The sequence below is a fragment of the Schistocerca americana genome, chromosome 7 (assembly GCF_021461395.2).
Source record: "Schistocerca americana isolate TAMUIC-IGC-003095 chromosome 7, iqSchAmer2.1, whole genome shotgun sequence".
NCBI classification, from domain to species: domain Eukaryota; kingdom Metazoa; phylum Arthropoda; class Insecta; order Orthoptera; family Acrididae; genus Schistocerca; species Schistocerca americana.
Genome location: NC_060125.1, coordinates 42,918,104 through 42,936,018, shown reverse-complemented (window position 1 = coordinate 42,936,018; position 17,915 = coordinate 42,918,104). Strand labels below are relative to the sequence as shown.

General features: G+C 41.5%; 1 protein-coding gene across 1 annotated transcript in view; it reads left to right on the top strand.

Moving 5' to 3' along the window:
• LOC124622681 (fibrillin-2-like) overlaps window positions 1-17,915 on the top strand; it is a 631,069-nt gene that overhangs the window by 328,854 nt on the left and 284,300 nt on the right. Inside the window, 2 exon segments of the mRNA XM_047148470.1 lie at window positions 8,871-8,990; window positions 10,854-10,976. Coding sequence (XP_047004426.1) covers window positions 8,871-8,990; window positions 10,854-10,976 — 243 coding nt within the window.

Here is a 17,915-nt window from a genome sequence, read left to right as displayed (position 1 = left end):
TATTTTTTACAATTTTTGTTCTTAATTTTTCCGAAAGTAAATTTTTATTCTAGAAGATAGCAGTTTATCAAGTACTTCATTGTACTTCTCTAACTTGATCTACAGTTTATGTTAGTAGGGCCTTGTCGTAAACGTGAATGATGGTAGACAAGAGACTGTATGCATTAGGGCCAATAGAAACCCTCATACTAGGAATCTGAATCTGGACATTGTGTACTGAAAGTTTCATGTTTGCTAAAGAAAAAAAGTTGGGAAGCTATTCACAAGCATCACAGAGATAAGTTAGTGAGAAGTCAGAATGGAGGCAAATGTATTAGGTCTATCCATCACTGTTTTATTTCACATTCCAGACCCTATGAATGAAATATTCTTCTAAACATTAATTGCAAGACAGCTCATTACTCACTTTAACAATGAAGTGCTGAGTGATAGAAAGGCACACAAAAAGCTCAGGGTACTGTTTACTGAGCTGTCAAACTGTCATTTCAATTCTGAGCATAAGTGCTTTGAAAGAAATATCTACTCCTGACACTTCAGTATCCTGTGTGTACGATGGTGGTAGACTGTGACCAGAGTAATATTACTTTTGCCACCAAGCTCACCTATTCATTACTATTCTTAATAGTTAATGTGGATGTTTGCATCTAAGACATAAAGTTTCTAGACTTACCAAGAATTTTTCATATGTCCACAATAGTCTCATTTTTATACATCCTAATTTATCTTCGGTCATTAGAATCAAGATAATATATTCTGTGAATTTTAACTAAAAGGCAAAATGGTCATGATGATCAACAGTCTCTAATGTATGATCAGGAGAAACACAAAACAATTTTAAACAAGATGAACATTTGAAATTTAGATTATTTTTCTTTATTGATAACGGACATACAGGAAAGGGTAACAGCTATGGAAGTGTGTTGATAATTATACATAAATCATCATTAGAGTCTGTCTAATTTCATCCAAAACATACCAATGTTGCTAGTTGTATTGTAATTTTATTGTCCTTGTTGTCTACAAAAGCGGCTTATGCATAAAACATTAAGCAAGTCATTTTATTAAAAGTTTTGCATCACCCCCGTTCCCAGAACTCCTGAAGACAGACATTGACTGTGGATGTTGTACCACAGACACGGTCTCTTTGACTGTTCAGAGATGTCACTAAACCCACCCAAAGCAGTAAACAACCATGCATGAGCAGCACTCGTTAGACGGAGGGGTCTGACAGCCGATCAGTTCCAGTCATTCCACCAGGAAGGAGGTACACAGCTCATGTTGTCTACAATTCAACAATGGTGAGGTCCATCTTTGCAACCACAACACCATGCAGCGCGGTACAGATGGGTCCAACAACATGCCAAATGGAATGCTCAGGATTGCAATCACGTTCTCTTCTCCGATGAGTGTCGCATATGCCTTCGACGAGACAATTGTCGGAAACATGTTTGGAGGCAACCCAGTCAGGCTGAATGCCTTAGACACACTGTCTAGTGAGTGCAGCAATGTGGAGGTACCCTGCCATTTCGGGGTGGCATTATGTGGGGCCGACGTATGCCGCTGGTGGTCATAGAAGGCGCCGCAATGGCTGTACGATATGTGAATGCCATCCTCCACCCGATAGTGCAACGTATCGGCAGCATATTGGCGAGGCATCCATCTTCGTGGATGTCAATTCGTGCCCCCATTGCGCACATCTTGTAAGTGACTTCCTTCAGGATAACGACATCACTCAACTAGAGTGGCTGACATGTTCTCCCTACATGAACCCTATCAAACATGCTGGGGATGGATTGAAAAGGATTGTTCATGGCCGACGTGACCCACCAACCACTCTGAGGGATCTACACCAAATCGCCTTTAAGGAGTGGGACAATCTGGACCCATAGTGCCTTGATGATCTTATGGATAGTATGCCATAATGAATACAGGTATGCAGCAATGCAATACTGGTATTAGAGGTACCGGTGTGTGCAGCAATCTGGACCACCACCTCTGAAGGTCTCACTGTATTGTGGTACAACATGCAATGTGTGGTTTTCATGAACAATAAAAAGGGCAGAAATGATTTTTATATTGATCTCTATTCCAATTTTCTGTACAGGTTCCAGAACTCTCGGAACCGAGGTGATGCAAAACTTTTTTGGATGTGTGTATATAAACGAAAATAATCAATTATTGACAATGTAATGTAAATGGGTAGATTAAAAAAATCTACTCACCAAACAGTGACAGTAGAACACACATACAAAGCTAGTGGCCCCTTCTTCTGGCAAAAGAGTTGAAGGGGAAGGAAGAGCGGTGAAGGAAAAGGACTGGAGAAGTTTAGGAAAAGGAGTACAGTCCAGAAAAGTCACCCAGAATGCCAGGTCAGGGAAGACTTACGGGTCGGGATGAAGAGGAAAGACTGGTTGTTGGGGACTACACCGGACGAGATTTGCAAACCTGAGAGCTTATCGGTAGAAGGTAGGGTAGTGTGCAAGACAGAGATTACTGCTAAAACATTGTGCATGAGTTGATGAGAGTGAAAAGCTAAGTGTGTTGTATGTAATAGAGGTGGCAAGGGGAACGGCAAAAAATAGACAGGTCAGGAAATGACAGCGATAGAAAAATAAAAGGGAGTGAAGAAAGGAGTAGTTACTGTGAAGAAATGCTGAGACAGAAGCAATTAATTTAAATTACGGACAGGTGGGTGGTGAGAATGGAGGACAGGTTGTAGTGCTAGTTCCCACCTTTGGAGTTCTCAGAAACTAGTTTCTGGGAGATATGTGTATGGTGAAATAGACACCGAGGTCGTGACTGTCATGTTGTAGAGCATGCTCTGCAGCAGGATATTGTGTGTTGCTGGTGTATACCCTCTGCCTATGCCCAATCATCCTGACTGATATGTGGGTGGTAGTCATCCGGATGTAAGAGGCCAAACAGTGTTTATGTAGCAGCTGGTATATGACGTGTCGTTTCACGGATGGCTCTCCTTTGATAGTATGTTTTCCAGTTACAGGGCTGTAACAGCTGGTGGTAATAGGAGGGTGCATAGGGAAAATCTTGCAGTGGGAGTGATCAGAGGGGTACAAGCCATAGGGAAGGGAGATGGGTGCAGAAGGAGCATAGGGTCTGACAAGGACATTGCGGAGATTGGGAGGGCAACGAAAAACTATACTAGGTGTGGTGGTCAAAATCTCAGACAGAATGGATCTCATTAAAGGGCATCATTTTAGGAACTCATGGCCTTTTCGCAATAGTTAATTAGTGCATTCAAGACCAGGGTAATACTGAGTGACAAGTGGTGTTCTCCGAGGCTGTGTTTTGGAAGGATCAGCAGTACCAGGATTGAATGTGATGGCCCTGAAAATGAGCTTTTGAACTTGGCTGTTGGGGTAATTATGTCCAGTGAAGACTGAGGTGGGACTGGTAGTGTATTGCTGTAGAGAGTATGTTTGTAGAGAGGTGTTTTTTGGAAGGATTAGTAGAACCAAGATTGGGTGTGATGACCCTGGAAATGAGCTTTTGAACTAGGCTGTTGGGGTAATTACGTCCAATGAAGGCTGAGGTGAGAATGGTGGTGTATTTCTGTAGAGAATCTGCATCCGAACAAATACACCATCTGGATTCTTCCCCCAGACACCAGTTTCTCATAACTCCACAGGTGGGAACTAGCACTGCATTATTTCAATGGTTTTCGCCACCCACCTTGCCTTAATTTACGTTAATTCCTTCCATCTCAGCATTTATTCACAGTACCTACTCTTTTCTTCATTCCATTGTAGTTTTCTACGTCTGTCATTTCCTGATCTGTCTATTTTTCATCATCCTCCCTCCCTCCTCCATTACATACAATGCATTTAGCTTTTCACTCTTATTAACTCATGCATGATGTTTTAGTAGTAATCTCTGTCTTGCATACTACCCTGTCTTCCACCGTTAAGCACTCAGGTTTTCAAATCTTGTTTGGTGCAGCCCCCAACAATCAGTCTTTCCTGCTTATAACATCTGGTATGTCTCCCCTGACCTTGGGTTCTTTGCGACTTTTCTGAACTGTACCCCTTTTCCTAAACCTCTGCAGTCCTTTTTCTTCACCCCTCTTCCTTCCCCTTTAACTCTTCTGTCAGGAGGAGGAGTCACTGGCTCTGAAATTTTATAAGCAGCATTGCTGTAAATATCACTTTTAGGATTTTCGAAAGATTTTGAGCTGATATTTGTTTTTATTTTTTGGGAAGTTTGTTATGAAGTTTAACTCACATGTGGAAAGTACCATATTGGCAAAGGGTCATGTAGATTTGTCACTGTTTTCTCACTGCAGTAGAATGTTAGTGAACAAACACAGTAGTGGGTAATGCTCAGTTTTGCATTAAAATATTTTATATGATTATTTCAATTTATGCTGCTTTGCACTCAAAATACTAAGAATTTGGTTTGTGTACTGTTACCAATCTGTTACGACATCTCAGTTCTGTTAGCTGTGCTCCAGTGGTTGGTGGTAACAGCCTAGCTCTACATGTGAGGGCTGCATTTGGAAGTGTACTGCATCAGGCTGTGCCAACTGGTTACAATGACTCAGCTCTATTTGCCCCCGTGGGTGCTGGTAACAGCCTAGCAATACATGCTAGGGCTGTATTTTGATGTGTATGGCATCAGACACATAGTAAAAATTTCTGTAGAGTTTTGCATCTCAGCTGGCAGCATCTAAAGTTGAATGTTCCTGTTATTGCAGCAAATCATTATTGGTCGTGATTTGATTTATGAAGTGGTGCAGTAACTGTTGTAATTATAAGAAAATGAGGGTTTGCTTTTCAGTAAAGAACATTTAAATTTGATTCAAGGAATGCCTATTTATTTAGTGCTGTACATCCTCCCACAGCACTGTTAACATTACTTATGAAATATTTCAAAACACTCCAACAGCGTTAAATGATAAGTAACACTGTTTAAATATGGTATTACCACTTTATAATCTCATGAACAACACTTTATCAACAATGACTACCAATCCTAAACATTCTAAGCAGTGAACCCACTTCAGTTAACTACATCTCTTGCTAATAATTCTTGCAATCCGTGACATTGCACACACACAGCTTCATGCAGTTACTTCATAAAAACTTCTTAACATATCTTGAGCAGTGAACATGCTCCAACTCATTACGGCTCTATACCTATATCTACACCTACATCTACATCTATACTCTGCAAACCACCTTGAGGTGCATGGCAGAGCGTGCGTCCCATTGTACTAGTTAGGGTTTCTTCCCATTCTATTCACATATGGAATGCAAGGAGAATGATTGTTTGACTGCCTCTGTGTGTGTGCAATAATTATTCTAATCTTATCTCATGAATCCTATGTGAGTGATACATAGTGGGTCGTAATATATTCCTAGAGTCATCATTTAAAGACAGTTCGTAAACTTAGTTAATAGATTTTCTCTGGATAGTTTACTTCTATCTTCAAGAGTCTTCCAGTTCAGTTCCTTCAGTATCTCTGTGACACTCTGCCATGGATCAAACAAACATGTGACCATTCATAGTGCCCTTCTCTGTATACCTTCAATATGCCCTGTTAGTCCTATTTGGTATGGGTCCCACACACTTGAGTGATATTCTAGAACTGGTTGCACAACTGATCACTGTCAGATGGAGGAGTGAACTGAGTCAGGCAGAGTTCAACAATAGTCTTGGGTTGAGTCTGATATATGCCTGACTCAGTTCACTCCACTATCCAACCGTGATCCACCCCCTCTGCCCTCAAATCATTCCCTGTTAACTTTCCAGAATTTCTTAACGTGACCCTTGCCTCACCGTCATTCCCAGATCCCTCACCATGCAAACTAACCTTACATCCACAGAAAGATCTGCAACCCACCACCTAGAAACTGATCCCGATCTTATAATCCTACCTGCTGACAAAGGCTCCAGCACTGTTGTTTTGAACTGCAAGGATTACCTGACAGAAGGACTCTGCCAGCTGTCAGGCTCATCCACCTAAACCCCTGCCACACCCATTCCAGAAGTACAGCAGGTTCTCCAGTCTCTCGTCAAATCCTTAGGCCCATCACAGAACCTCTCCCCAGATTCCATCCTTCTACATGCCTTTTGAAGTCTATAAACCCAACCACCCATGATGCCCTATTGTGGCCGGCTACTTTCTCCCCTCTGAGAGAATCTCTGCTATCGTAGACTAGCACCTCTCCGCAGTTGCAGTTCCTTCACCACACGGTGCCCTGCTCATCACTATTGATACCATCTCCCTTCACACTAACATCTTTATGCCCATGGCCTTACCACTATTGAACACTACCATCCTACTCAATGGATTGCAAACCATCCATCTCCTTCCTACTCGTCATGACCAATTATATCCTCACCCACAATTACGACTCCTTTGAAGGCATTACCTATGAACAAATCCGGAGTACAGCTATGGGCACAGACATAGCACCATCCTATGCCAACCTATTCATGTGACATGTAGAGGAATCCTTCGTTAAACACCCAGAATCCCAAACCCCTCACCTGGTTCAGATTCATTAATGACTTCATTGTGTCCTGGATTGAGGGTGAGGACACCCTGTCCACAATCCTCCAGAACCTCAACACCTTCTCTTCCATTCACTTCACCTGGTCTTCTCAACCCATTAAGCTGCCTTCCTCGATGTTGACCTCCACTTCAAAGGTGGCTATATCAGTACCTCTGTCCATATCAAACATACCACCAGCAATATCTGCCCTTTGGCAGCTGGCACCCGTTCCATACCAAGAAGTCCCTTGCATACAGCCTAGCCACCCATGGCTGTCGCATCTGTAGTGACGAACAGTCCCTCTTGAAATATGCTGTTGGTCTCACTGAGGCCTTCACAGATCGTAATAATCCTCCCAACTTGTGCAAAACAGGTCTCCTATGCCTTATCTTTCCAGTCACCCAACACCTCCCGAAGCCCCACCATCTGGCCACAGAGGAGTATTCCCCTTGTGATTCAGTACCTCACAGCAACTGAGTTAATTCTCCATCAGAATTTCGACTACCTCTCGTCATGCCCTGGAATGAGAAATGTCCTATCCACTATCTTCCACACTCCTCCCACAGTGGTATTCTGCCACCCACTGAACCTACACAATATCCTCATCCAACCCTACACACTCCTGCACCCAACCCCATGCATCATGACTCATAGCCCTGTAATAGACTTAGATGCAAGACCTGTCCCACACATCCTCCCACCACCATCTCTTTCTCAGACATCACCTATCCGTCAAAGGCAAGGCTACCTGTGAAACCAATCATGTGATTTACAAGCTAAGCTGGTGCCACTGTGCTGCATTCTATGTGGCCATGACAACCAACAAGCTGTCTGTTCTCCGTCATCATGAATGGCCACCAACAAACTGTGGCCAAGAAATAACTGGGCCACTCTGTTGCTGAACATGTCACTCAACACGATGTCCTTCATTTCAATGACTGCTTTACAGCCTGTGCCATCTGAATCTTACTAACACCAGCTTTTACTGAATTGTGCACGTGGAAACTCTCCTTGCAATATATCCTATGTTCCCGTAACCTTCCTGGTTTCAACCTTCATGAGTCAGTGTCCTTACCCATCAGCCACTTCCCTGTTGCCACTCCAGCACTACACAGCCATCTATTTCACCAATGCACTGAGTTTTTTTACTTCTCTCCTTTTCCACTAACCTAACCCTCCCCCCTCCGTCTCCCTCACTCTCCGTCTAACATCCCAACTGCACCTATCTGCTCCACTCTCTATCTCATCCCTGTACGCTCCCAGCAGCACTTTACTGTCCCCCATCCCTATGCCACTCTCCCCCTCCCCCTCCCACCCCAGCCTCCTCCTTACCCTCACCCAGTTGGCTCTCCCATAATGCCCTGCTGCTCACAGTCTGCTTCCAGCTGCCAGAAACTGTTGCCATTTGCGTGTGAGTTGCATTTGCGTGAGTGTGTACATGTGTGTATGTTCTTTTGACAAAGGCCTTATTGGTCAAAAGCTAACTTTCTGACAGTCTTTTTGTTGCGCCTTTGTGCAACTCACCATCTTCGCTATATGGCGAGTAGCAACTATCCTTTTCATTATATTGTTACATTCCACCCCAGATTTTCCATTGTTTAAAAAACTATAATTCATTCACAAAGTAGGTAACTGAGAAAACTCTCCTTCATATGACTTTTGAGTACTGTTCATCAATCTGGTATTCTCAGCAGGTGAGATTAATAGAGGAGGTAGCAGAGATTCGGAGAACAGTAGCCTTTTTCATCAAAAGTTTTATTACCATGCATGAAAGCATCAAGGACATATTATTAAACTCTGGTGGCCAGCCCTTTGAGAGAAACATTGTGCCTCGCAGGGATAAGTAACACATTACTTCATCCCATATACATCAACAAATGACTATGACTGCAAAGTGAGATAAACATGAGTTCATAGACAGGCTTATTAGCACTCATTATTCTTACACACCATTTTCAAATGGAACAAAAGGGAGGAAATGAGAGTAGCATGTGAAGTAAGTCCCTCCTCCTCCTGCTGCCGTGCACATTGTAATGTGGTCTCAGGTGTACAGATGTGAATGTGTGCCACATACTATTTTCTTCTTCTTCTTAATATGAGAAGGAGCCTTTGATTGTAATAGTTCATGAGTCACGATATTGATTTTGTTCCACTCTTCGCAAGTGAGGAATGTTGGCCTCGTACTTTCGTGAATCATTAAATTTGTAGCTTTCATTCCTTGGTAGTCAGAGGAACTTAGTTTTATGTTACCAGGCTAGACATACTTTGTTTTCAGTCACAATAAATATAAGTTACAGCTGTGTAAAATAACAGTGATTAAGAAAAATGTAATTTTCTTCATCTTTTCTTCAACAGATATCGATGAGTGCGCTGAAGGCTACTGTCAGGGAGGCCGCTGCATCAACTCTCCTGGAAGCTTTACTTGTGAATGCCTTCCTGGATTTGATGTGTCATCAGATGGAAAATTCTGTATAGGTATTGGAAACATATCATAGACATATTACAACAAGTGCAGAGCTATAATTACTTGTAACCTTACAAGCATTCATTTGTAATCAAGACTAGCTTCATGATGGTCGAATAAAATACAAATCACAATTTTTCTTTAGCTTAACATACAATTTTAAAAAGTCATATCCTTTAACCAGTAAAAGTAAAAGCGCTTTTTGTTGTCAAGGCAAAGCTGTGATTTAGAAATAGTGCTGATTAACATCTTTCCAGTGATTTTCTTTTTTTACCATGCTGACGTTTAAAATGAGTAGGGCAGATAATATCAGGTAAATTTATTTCCACAGTGAGTGAGAAGTGGCCAGAAGTCAAAGTAAATGTGAAGAAACCTTACACACACACACACACACACACACACACACACACACACACACACCTGTACAGCTACATTGTCCCAGCCAACCAGATTGCGCCAGCACTGAGGCTCGACCAGTCAGGAGTGGCATTGGGTGGAATGGGAAGTGGGCATTGGGAGAGTGGTTTGGAGAAGGGTGGCTGATGCTTAGGGGAGAGAGAGGTAGCAGGTGCATGGTACAGGATGTGACACCGGCGAGTTCACTCTGCCCATATGCAGAGGGAGTCATGCACATTTGCAGAATGATGTAGAGGAGTGGGTCAGGAGGGGATGATTGAACAGAGGGAGAGGGAGACTGTGGAAAAGATGACATGGATGCAGGATGACCAAGTCAGGGTTGTGGGGTAGGATGGAGGTGGATGTAGGGCAGAGGGCTACTGGAGACTCAGATCGGGGGGATTACTGCAGAAAAGGACAGGTTGCAAGAACAACTCCCTTCTACATAGTACAAAAAAGCTGGTATTGAGGAGAAGGATCTACATGACACGAGTTGCAAAGTAGCTATTGAAATCCTGCATGTTGTGCTCAGCATTGTGTTTTTCAATGGGTGTTTTCTGTGCTCTCAGCCATGGTTTTGTGGTGCTCATTCATTTGGATAGACAATGGTTGGTGGTCATGCTCAGATAAAATAAATTACAGCAGATCTTGTATATGGTATAATTGCTTTCACAAGTTGCCCTGCCTCTGACAGGATAAGCAAGGCCTATGATAGGACTGAGTAGGATGTGCCAGGTAGGTGTATTGGACAAGGTATTGACAATGTGACAAGGGGTTAGGAATAGGTGTATTAAGGATGGTCTAGGATCGGTTGGACTGCAGAATACAGTTTTGTAAGAGTGAGAAGGAATGTGAGTAGGTTGTTCCTCATTTCCAGGCATGATGATAAGTAAATGAAGCTCTACCAAAGGATATGGTTCTGTTGTTCCAGCGCAGGAGGATATCGGGTGATGAGGGGGATGCTCCTTTGCAGCTGGTTCCTGGGCATGATCGGAGCTTTTTAGGGGTGTGTGAGGATATGATACAGGAATCAAAAGTTATTCTTGTGATAATGCTCTGTGGGGATGCAAATGTGCTAGCCCATGTGTTTTTCTTTTGGGAGGGAGGGAGACAGGTTATCAGCTGCTGTTGTATTTGTTTCTCATTCACTGCTTGAAAATTGTGTCCAGTGCATTAGATCAATTTGTCTCGATGTGATTCTGCTTATATTTCATCACTGCCCCTCTCTTACTGTGGTAGTCTGATTCTGCTTATATTTCTATCACTGCCCCTCTCTTACTGTGGTAGTCTGAATAATATGGCTACTGTGTTGAAATAAAAACAATAATAACTTCCTAACTTTGCTATTGGAATGGGAAGTGAAATAAAGATATTTTTAAATGATGACATCATGTGTTATCTTTATTCATATTCTCAAGATTTACTGCATTTTTTCTAACATTGTCTGGTATTTAGTGGCTTTTGTTTATTCATTTCAGATCACAATGAATGTGAAGAAACAGGTATGTGTGCACATGGGAAGTGCACAAATATGGATGGTTCCTTTCGATGTGACTGCTATCCGGGGTATGTCTTGTCACCTTCTGGACATTCATGTATTGGTAAGTGAGCTTTGCAAATATGTGTAATTATTTGCTGTTGTATTTAATTCTTTGCTTGTTGTCAGATATGTGTTTTCAACAACAGTTTTGAATAATTGTGTATTTGCCATACTTTCAGAGAGCTGTTTTTAAATCCAGTCTTCTAAGTTTTCAGCTGGTCCTTGACTACAAGATATCTCCACTTACAAGTGGATTTGGTGTTCTTCTATTAATTCCAAATTACTGGTGTAATTATGCAGAAACAGTGTCGTAATTTGATTTTATGCTATGTAAAAATTGAAATCTTATCATTGTTTTGAATGTACACATAATTGAGAATACTGAATGATTAGTTAAAATTTTTTACGAGTGGTAGATTTATAAAACATTCACACCCACACCCAAACACAGCCCCCCCTCCCCCACTCCCCACTCCCCCCCACACACACACACATAAAATAGAGGGAAACATTCCACATGGGAAAAATATATATTAAAAATAAAGATACTGTAACTTACCAAACGAGAAAGCGATGGTATGTTGATAGACACGATAAAAAACACACAAACACACACACAAATTTCAAGCTTTCGCAACTCAAGGTTGCTTCATCAGATGAAGCAACCTTGGGGTGCGAAAGCTTGAAATTTGTGCGTGTGTTTGTGTGTTTTTTATCGTGTCTCTCAACATACCAACCATAGTACTACAGGGCAATCCCATGACCAATCGGAGTGTGTGGCGCCAAGTTTCTGTAGTCTAAAAATGATGCATTGTCGACGTACACAGCATTAGTAATTTTGGTAAAACAACGATGCTGTAACTTACCAAATGAGAAAGCCATGGTATGTTGATAGACACAATAAAAAACACACAAACACACACACAAATTTCAAGCTTTCGCAACTCAAGGTCGCAACTCAAGGTTGCTTCATCAGATGAAGCAACCTTGGGTTGCGAAAGCTTGAAATTTGTGTGTGTGTTTGTGTGTTTTTTATCGTGTCTATCAACATCCATCGCTTTCTCATTTGGTAAGTTACAGCATCGTTGTTTTACCAAAATTACTAATGCTGTGTAGGTCGACAACGCATAATTTTTAGACTACAGAAACTTGGCGCCACACACTCCGATTGGTCATGGGATTGCCCTGTAGTACTATGGTTGTCGGTTCACACATGCAAACGTCCCTTGCTCCGTCACTGCCCGAATGTGATATGCACACATGTTGAATAGATCTTGCTGTTTGTCTCCACTCACGTCAGAGGCATTCACATGAAAGCTTCGCTTCAGAACACACACACTTCACCTGTGATTTAGTCATACAGTAGGCATGGTAGTACAGTATTCATTTGAAGAACAACAAGATATGGGTTTTGTTTATGGACTAGTTGATGGTAATGCGCATGAAGCTCAATGGTTGTATGAGGAATGGTACCCAGCAAAATGCTACCCATACCTGCAAACGTTTACAGCAATTCACCGGCGATTTGGTGAAACAGGCTCATTAGCGGGATATCATGTTTATGCTGGAAGACCTCGAACACAGCGGGATGCTGCATTTGAAGAGAATGTTCTTGAGCACTTTGAGGAAGCACCTACGACAAGTATTCAAGCAGTTGGACACGACATGGGCGTCACTCATCAGTTAGTCTGGGAGATTTTGAGGGATGTCTGTCGGCATCCATTCAGTTTCCACCCTTTTCAAGACCTAAATCCTGTGGCTGACTATGAACACAGGCTAAGGTTTTGCTGGTGGTTTCTGTGACGTGTTACATGAGACATGTGTGTGCTTGTGTCTGTATATGTGCGAATGGATATGTGTGTGTGTGTGTGTGTGTGTGCGCGCGAGTGTGTACCTGTCCCTTTCTCCCCCTAAGGTAAGTCTTTCCGCTCCCGGGATTGGAATGACTCCTTACCCTCTCCCTTAAAACCCACATCCTTTCGTCTTTCCCTCTCCTTCCCTCTTTCCTGATGAGGCAACTGTGGGTTGTGAAAGCTTGATATTTGTGTGTGTGTTTGTGTATTTTTTATTGTGTCTATCTACCAGCGCTTTCCCATTTGGTAAGTCACAGCATTATTTAATATATTTTTCCCATGTGGAATGTTTCTTTCTATTATATTGTGTGTGTGTGTGTGTGTGTGTGTGTGTGTGTGTGTGTGTATGTGTTTATGAGTAGTAGAGCTATAAAACATTCAGACACACATATATGAAGCTACAGTAATTTTTATAATATACTACAATTACACAGTTAAATAATTCAGACAGTAGGACATTAATTCATTCCATGGTGAACAGTTAGTTTTATATGCACATTACTACTATATATATTTCTAGGATTGCTTACCTTATTATTCATATTAATCGAAGTTATATGGACATTTATGGGAAAGCCACTGCGTAAGTCACTTTTTAAAGGCATCTCTTGTCAGTATCTTAAGATATTTTGGTGACAAATTATAAAAAGCAGCTCTTGTGATGTATGGGCTTTTTGCTGTTAAACTGTTAAGATTATTTTTTTGCATTGTATCATATGTGTGAATTTCCATGTTTCTATTTGTAATCGTCAATAGCATATTGGTTTCTAGCATATACATGGCATAAACTGCCCACAGTTGAAACTAGCAAGTAGACTTTTACCAGATCGTCCTCATTTTAACTATGATCCTCAAGGCTCTCTACTACAGTATGAAAACCCTTTTTATGTAAGTGCTATATTAGTAGTAGTCCATAAGACAAGAAAGGATTGGCTAATCCAGTATATACAGCCTTTAGAGTTTCCAAATTAAGGTACAGTGATAATTTTTTCCAAGTTGTGTAGGTTAATATTCTCTTTGCAACCCATCAACAATACCATTACTATGCAACAACACACTGCACTGATACTCAACACACGATCTGGTACACACTGACATACAGGAACCAAGTGACACACAGAGTTGGTAAAATCCTTAAGAAACAAGGAATAAAATTATCTTACCAAAGCAATCACTCAGAAATGTGTAAACAAGGAGGATACATTGACGTATATAAAAAATCTGGTATTTACCCCTTAATGTAAGAGTTGTCATGTTCTTTACTTAGGACAGACCAGCAGAATGTTTCATATAAGTTATAAAGAACATAAAAGAGTATGGAAATATGGCACCAGCCATTCAACATTTGCAGAACACCTCCGGCAAGAAAACCACAACCCTACCACAATAGATACAGACATGAAAATAGAGAGATTCAGCCTCAAACACACGCACCAGTTGGAAAATATAAACATTGCTGGCATACAAAAGCAATAGAGAGATGCTCCCAAAGTTACCAAAACAAAACAAAAGATGACTGTGTCCGGCGGTATCAAAACATAGTACATGAGATTATGGGATGGCAGTGTACCTACAAAACATGAAAACATAAATATATTTCATATCAGTGAAGTGCTATGCAAACAATTTAGTACATGAGTGTAAGAGGACATAAAGAATTAAGTAGAAAACAAATAAAAGAAAAAAACACGAGAAATAATAATAAGTAAAAACTGTTTAATAGCAGCAAGTTAAAGCATGAGAACTATTCATGGTCCTAGCAAACAGAATTCTAAGAGAAACCATATTGTTACATTGGCCAATGAAGATGCTTTAAAATAAAGCAAAATGTGTATGATATCTATCATCTATATATAAACCCAAAATTTTGCATTCTGAATAGATTTTTGACAGAATTTTATTATTCACAATATTTTTCCTATTTGTACCACTCAGTTTGAAGTGCACGTGCTAATTTTTTAAGTTGTCTCTTTCAAACTGAGCTCTTGGTTTTTCAATAAAGTTTTGCGTTTCCTTACTAAGGCAGGGCTTAGCGTCCATACAACAGACACTAGACGTGTCATCGGCATGCGTAATGGTAAAATACTTATTATCTAGAGGACTTGGAAAATCATTTACACAACACATGAATGGTAGCGATAAAATGGAGCCCAGAGGACACCAAAATGTATACTTCTTATTCCTGACAGTCTCCTCTTCAGTACTTTTCCATTATGATACTTAATTTCTTTAAACTGTTATCTAATTTTTAAATCTGTTTCTAACAATTGCATGAGTTTTCCAGCGATACCAGTGATCACAATTTTTGCGACTTGATGTTTCCTCAGCATATTGCTTACTTATAGAAATGTGCTGCTGGGTCATGTCATAATTCCTCCACAACATTTCAGCAAACAGACATGTTGCCATCTTCAGGTGGTCCTTCCTGAATACTGTGCTGCTCCTATTGGCATCCTATATATTTTGGTCATTACCCCCTCCACCACCTAACTGTCTGTGTGGTCGACGTGGCAGATGGTAGCGGTGGTGGGGGAAGCTTGGCTTGTGCTCTGGTCTGCAGTATCTGCACTACCACCATCAGGCGAGGACACCACCATCTGGGAACACCTCTTTCTTTTCAGGTTCAGTGTTGGGTTCTACACCTGACTGAGTTGTAGGTCACTATCTTTATTAATTAGACCATCTTACAGTCTGATTTTGATGGCCCCTTTAATTATTCAGTCTCAGGAGGAGGAGGAGGATTGCCTAAGTATTTTGGTGTTTTTGTAATCCTTAGTATGGCCAGTTTTCATACTATGGTCAACATCAGCTGATATGGTGGCCTGCTGTTGTTCAGTATGGCATTGTTCACGACACCTCTCTTCTACTGTGCAAATGGTTCCACTAATGTATGGTGTGCTGCACTAGCAGGGCATTTGGTAAACACATGATTTTGAGGCCTAGATCATTCTTTACTGAGTCTAATAGAGTCAAGGTTTTCACAAGAGGCTGAAATAGAAATTTTACATTGTGTCACTCTAGGATCCTGCCAATTTTTATGGAGGTGTCTCTGACGAATGGTATGCACTTATGCATGCCAGTGATTTGTATTCTTCTTTTTCTTTTTCCTGGTGTTGCCTTGCAACAGTCTGTCTTGATGCATGTCTTAACTGCTTATTGCTGTACCTATTTCTTCTGAATGTTGTCTTGGGGTGCTTCAGCTCAGCTCCTATGAACAAGGATGCATAAAATGCTTTCATGCTGCGAGTTGTGATGGCTTCTGGAGGCATGCAGATACATATCAGTATGTATAGACTTCCTATACACACTGTGTCCCAGCTTGCCATCAGGTTTCTATTTCACTGAAACGTCAAGAAGTGGAAGCGTACCATCCTGTTCTACCTCCATCGTAAATTGTATGTTGTGATGCAGTGAGTTGAGATGTTGGAGAAGTTCACTTAAGTTGCCCTGTCCATGTGGCCAAATGACAAACATGTCATGTATGTAGCAATAGAAACAAGTCGGTTTTATTGAACTTGTTCCAGAGCCTTCTCCTCGAACTTCTCCGTGAATAAATTCACCACAACTGGTGACACAATCTCTCTGTTCATAGTAATTTCCATTGAACAGGAAATACATTGAAGTAAGTACAAACTCAAAGCAATTTCTTGCTTGGCAATTCCATGGAGTCCTTCAGTGGTACCCTAGTGAAGAGGGACACTACATCGAAACTCACCAACAGGTCAAAATCGTGGAGGCTAAGTTTTTGCAGCTATTTTACAAAGTGAGTGGAATTGTGAATGTGATGTTTGCATTTTCCCACAGATGTATTCAGAAGAGCTGTCAGGTGTTTAGCTAGCCCATATGTTGCTGCTTCTGTTTTACTATTGGACACAGGTAGATATTTTCTTTGCGGGCCTTTGGCATCCCATACAGTCGTGGTGGTGCAGCACCTCACGGTCAAAGCTTTTTGACAGTTTTCACATGTAAGGTACTTCAAAGAAGTTCTTAGGTTCTTCTCTGGGGGTGGCTTGTCAGGTCTACTTCTGTCATCCGGTGCGCTACGTCATCAAGAAGTTCGTACACTTTCTGGTTATATTCTGAGTGTAGGAGCTATACTGTAGAGTTCCCTCTGTCAGGAGGCATGACGACCAGCTCAGGATCGTTATGTAGCTTGCAGATAGCAACTCTCTCTACATTTGAAAGGTTACCCCTCTACGGTGCAGTCCTGGTGAGCACATGACACGATTCACAGCATATTTCTTCAGCCTAATCCGCCAATAGAGCATAGATGGCCTGTTCCACACTGCTTACGATGTCCACAATCAGTAGTGATGCTGGAGTCAGGGCGAAGTAGAATCCTTTCTCAAGCACTGACATTGCTATATCATTGTATGATCAATCTGCAACAAAAGTAGCCATCCAGCTGAGCTGAAGCACCTCCAGATGACATTTGAACAAATGGGTACAGCAACAAGCAGATAATAGATACATTCAAACATACTGTCCCAAGGCAACAGCAGAAAACAAAATACAAATCACTGGCGTGCATACTGTTTTCCAGAAATACTTTCAGAGAAATCAGCAGAATCCTAAAGTGGCACAGTGTAAAATGTGTTTTTCAACCTCCTGTGAAAACTTAACTCTGCTATGAAGATCTAGGTCTCTGCAAACCAGATGTTTACCAAATTCCCTGTTAGTGCAGCAAAACATACATTGGGAAAACCATTCACACGGTATAAGAGAGGTACTGTGAACATAAACTACACCAGAGCTCCAAATCAGCCATGGCTGACCACAGTGTAGGAAGTGGTCACACTATGGATTACCAAAGTACTCGGGCAGTCCTCCTCTGTCTCAAATTGTGTGATTAAAGAGGCCATAGAAAGCAGACTGAAAAATGGTCTAATTAAGTAGGATAGTGTCCCGCAACTCAGTAAGTTGTAGAACCCTGCATAGAACCTCGAAAGAAAGAGGCGTTTCCAGATGGTGGCGTTTGCACCTGGCGGCAGTAGCACGGACACTGCAGGCCGTGCGCAGACTTAGGTGCCATTTCCTCCGTCGTCACCACCATTCGCTACAGTGGCCTTATGGACAGTGAAAGAAGCGAAGTGATAGAGTAGCTACTGGCAAACTTATATAAGATGCCGAGAGGAGCAGCACACCAT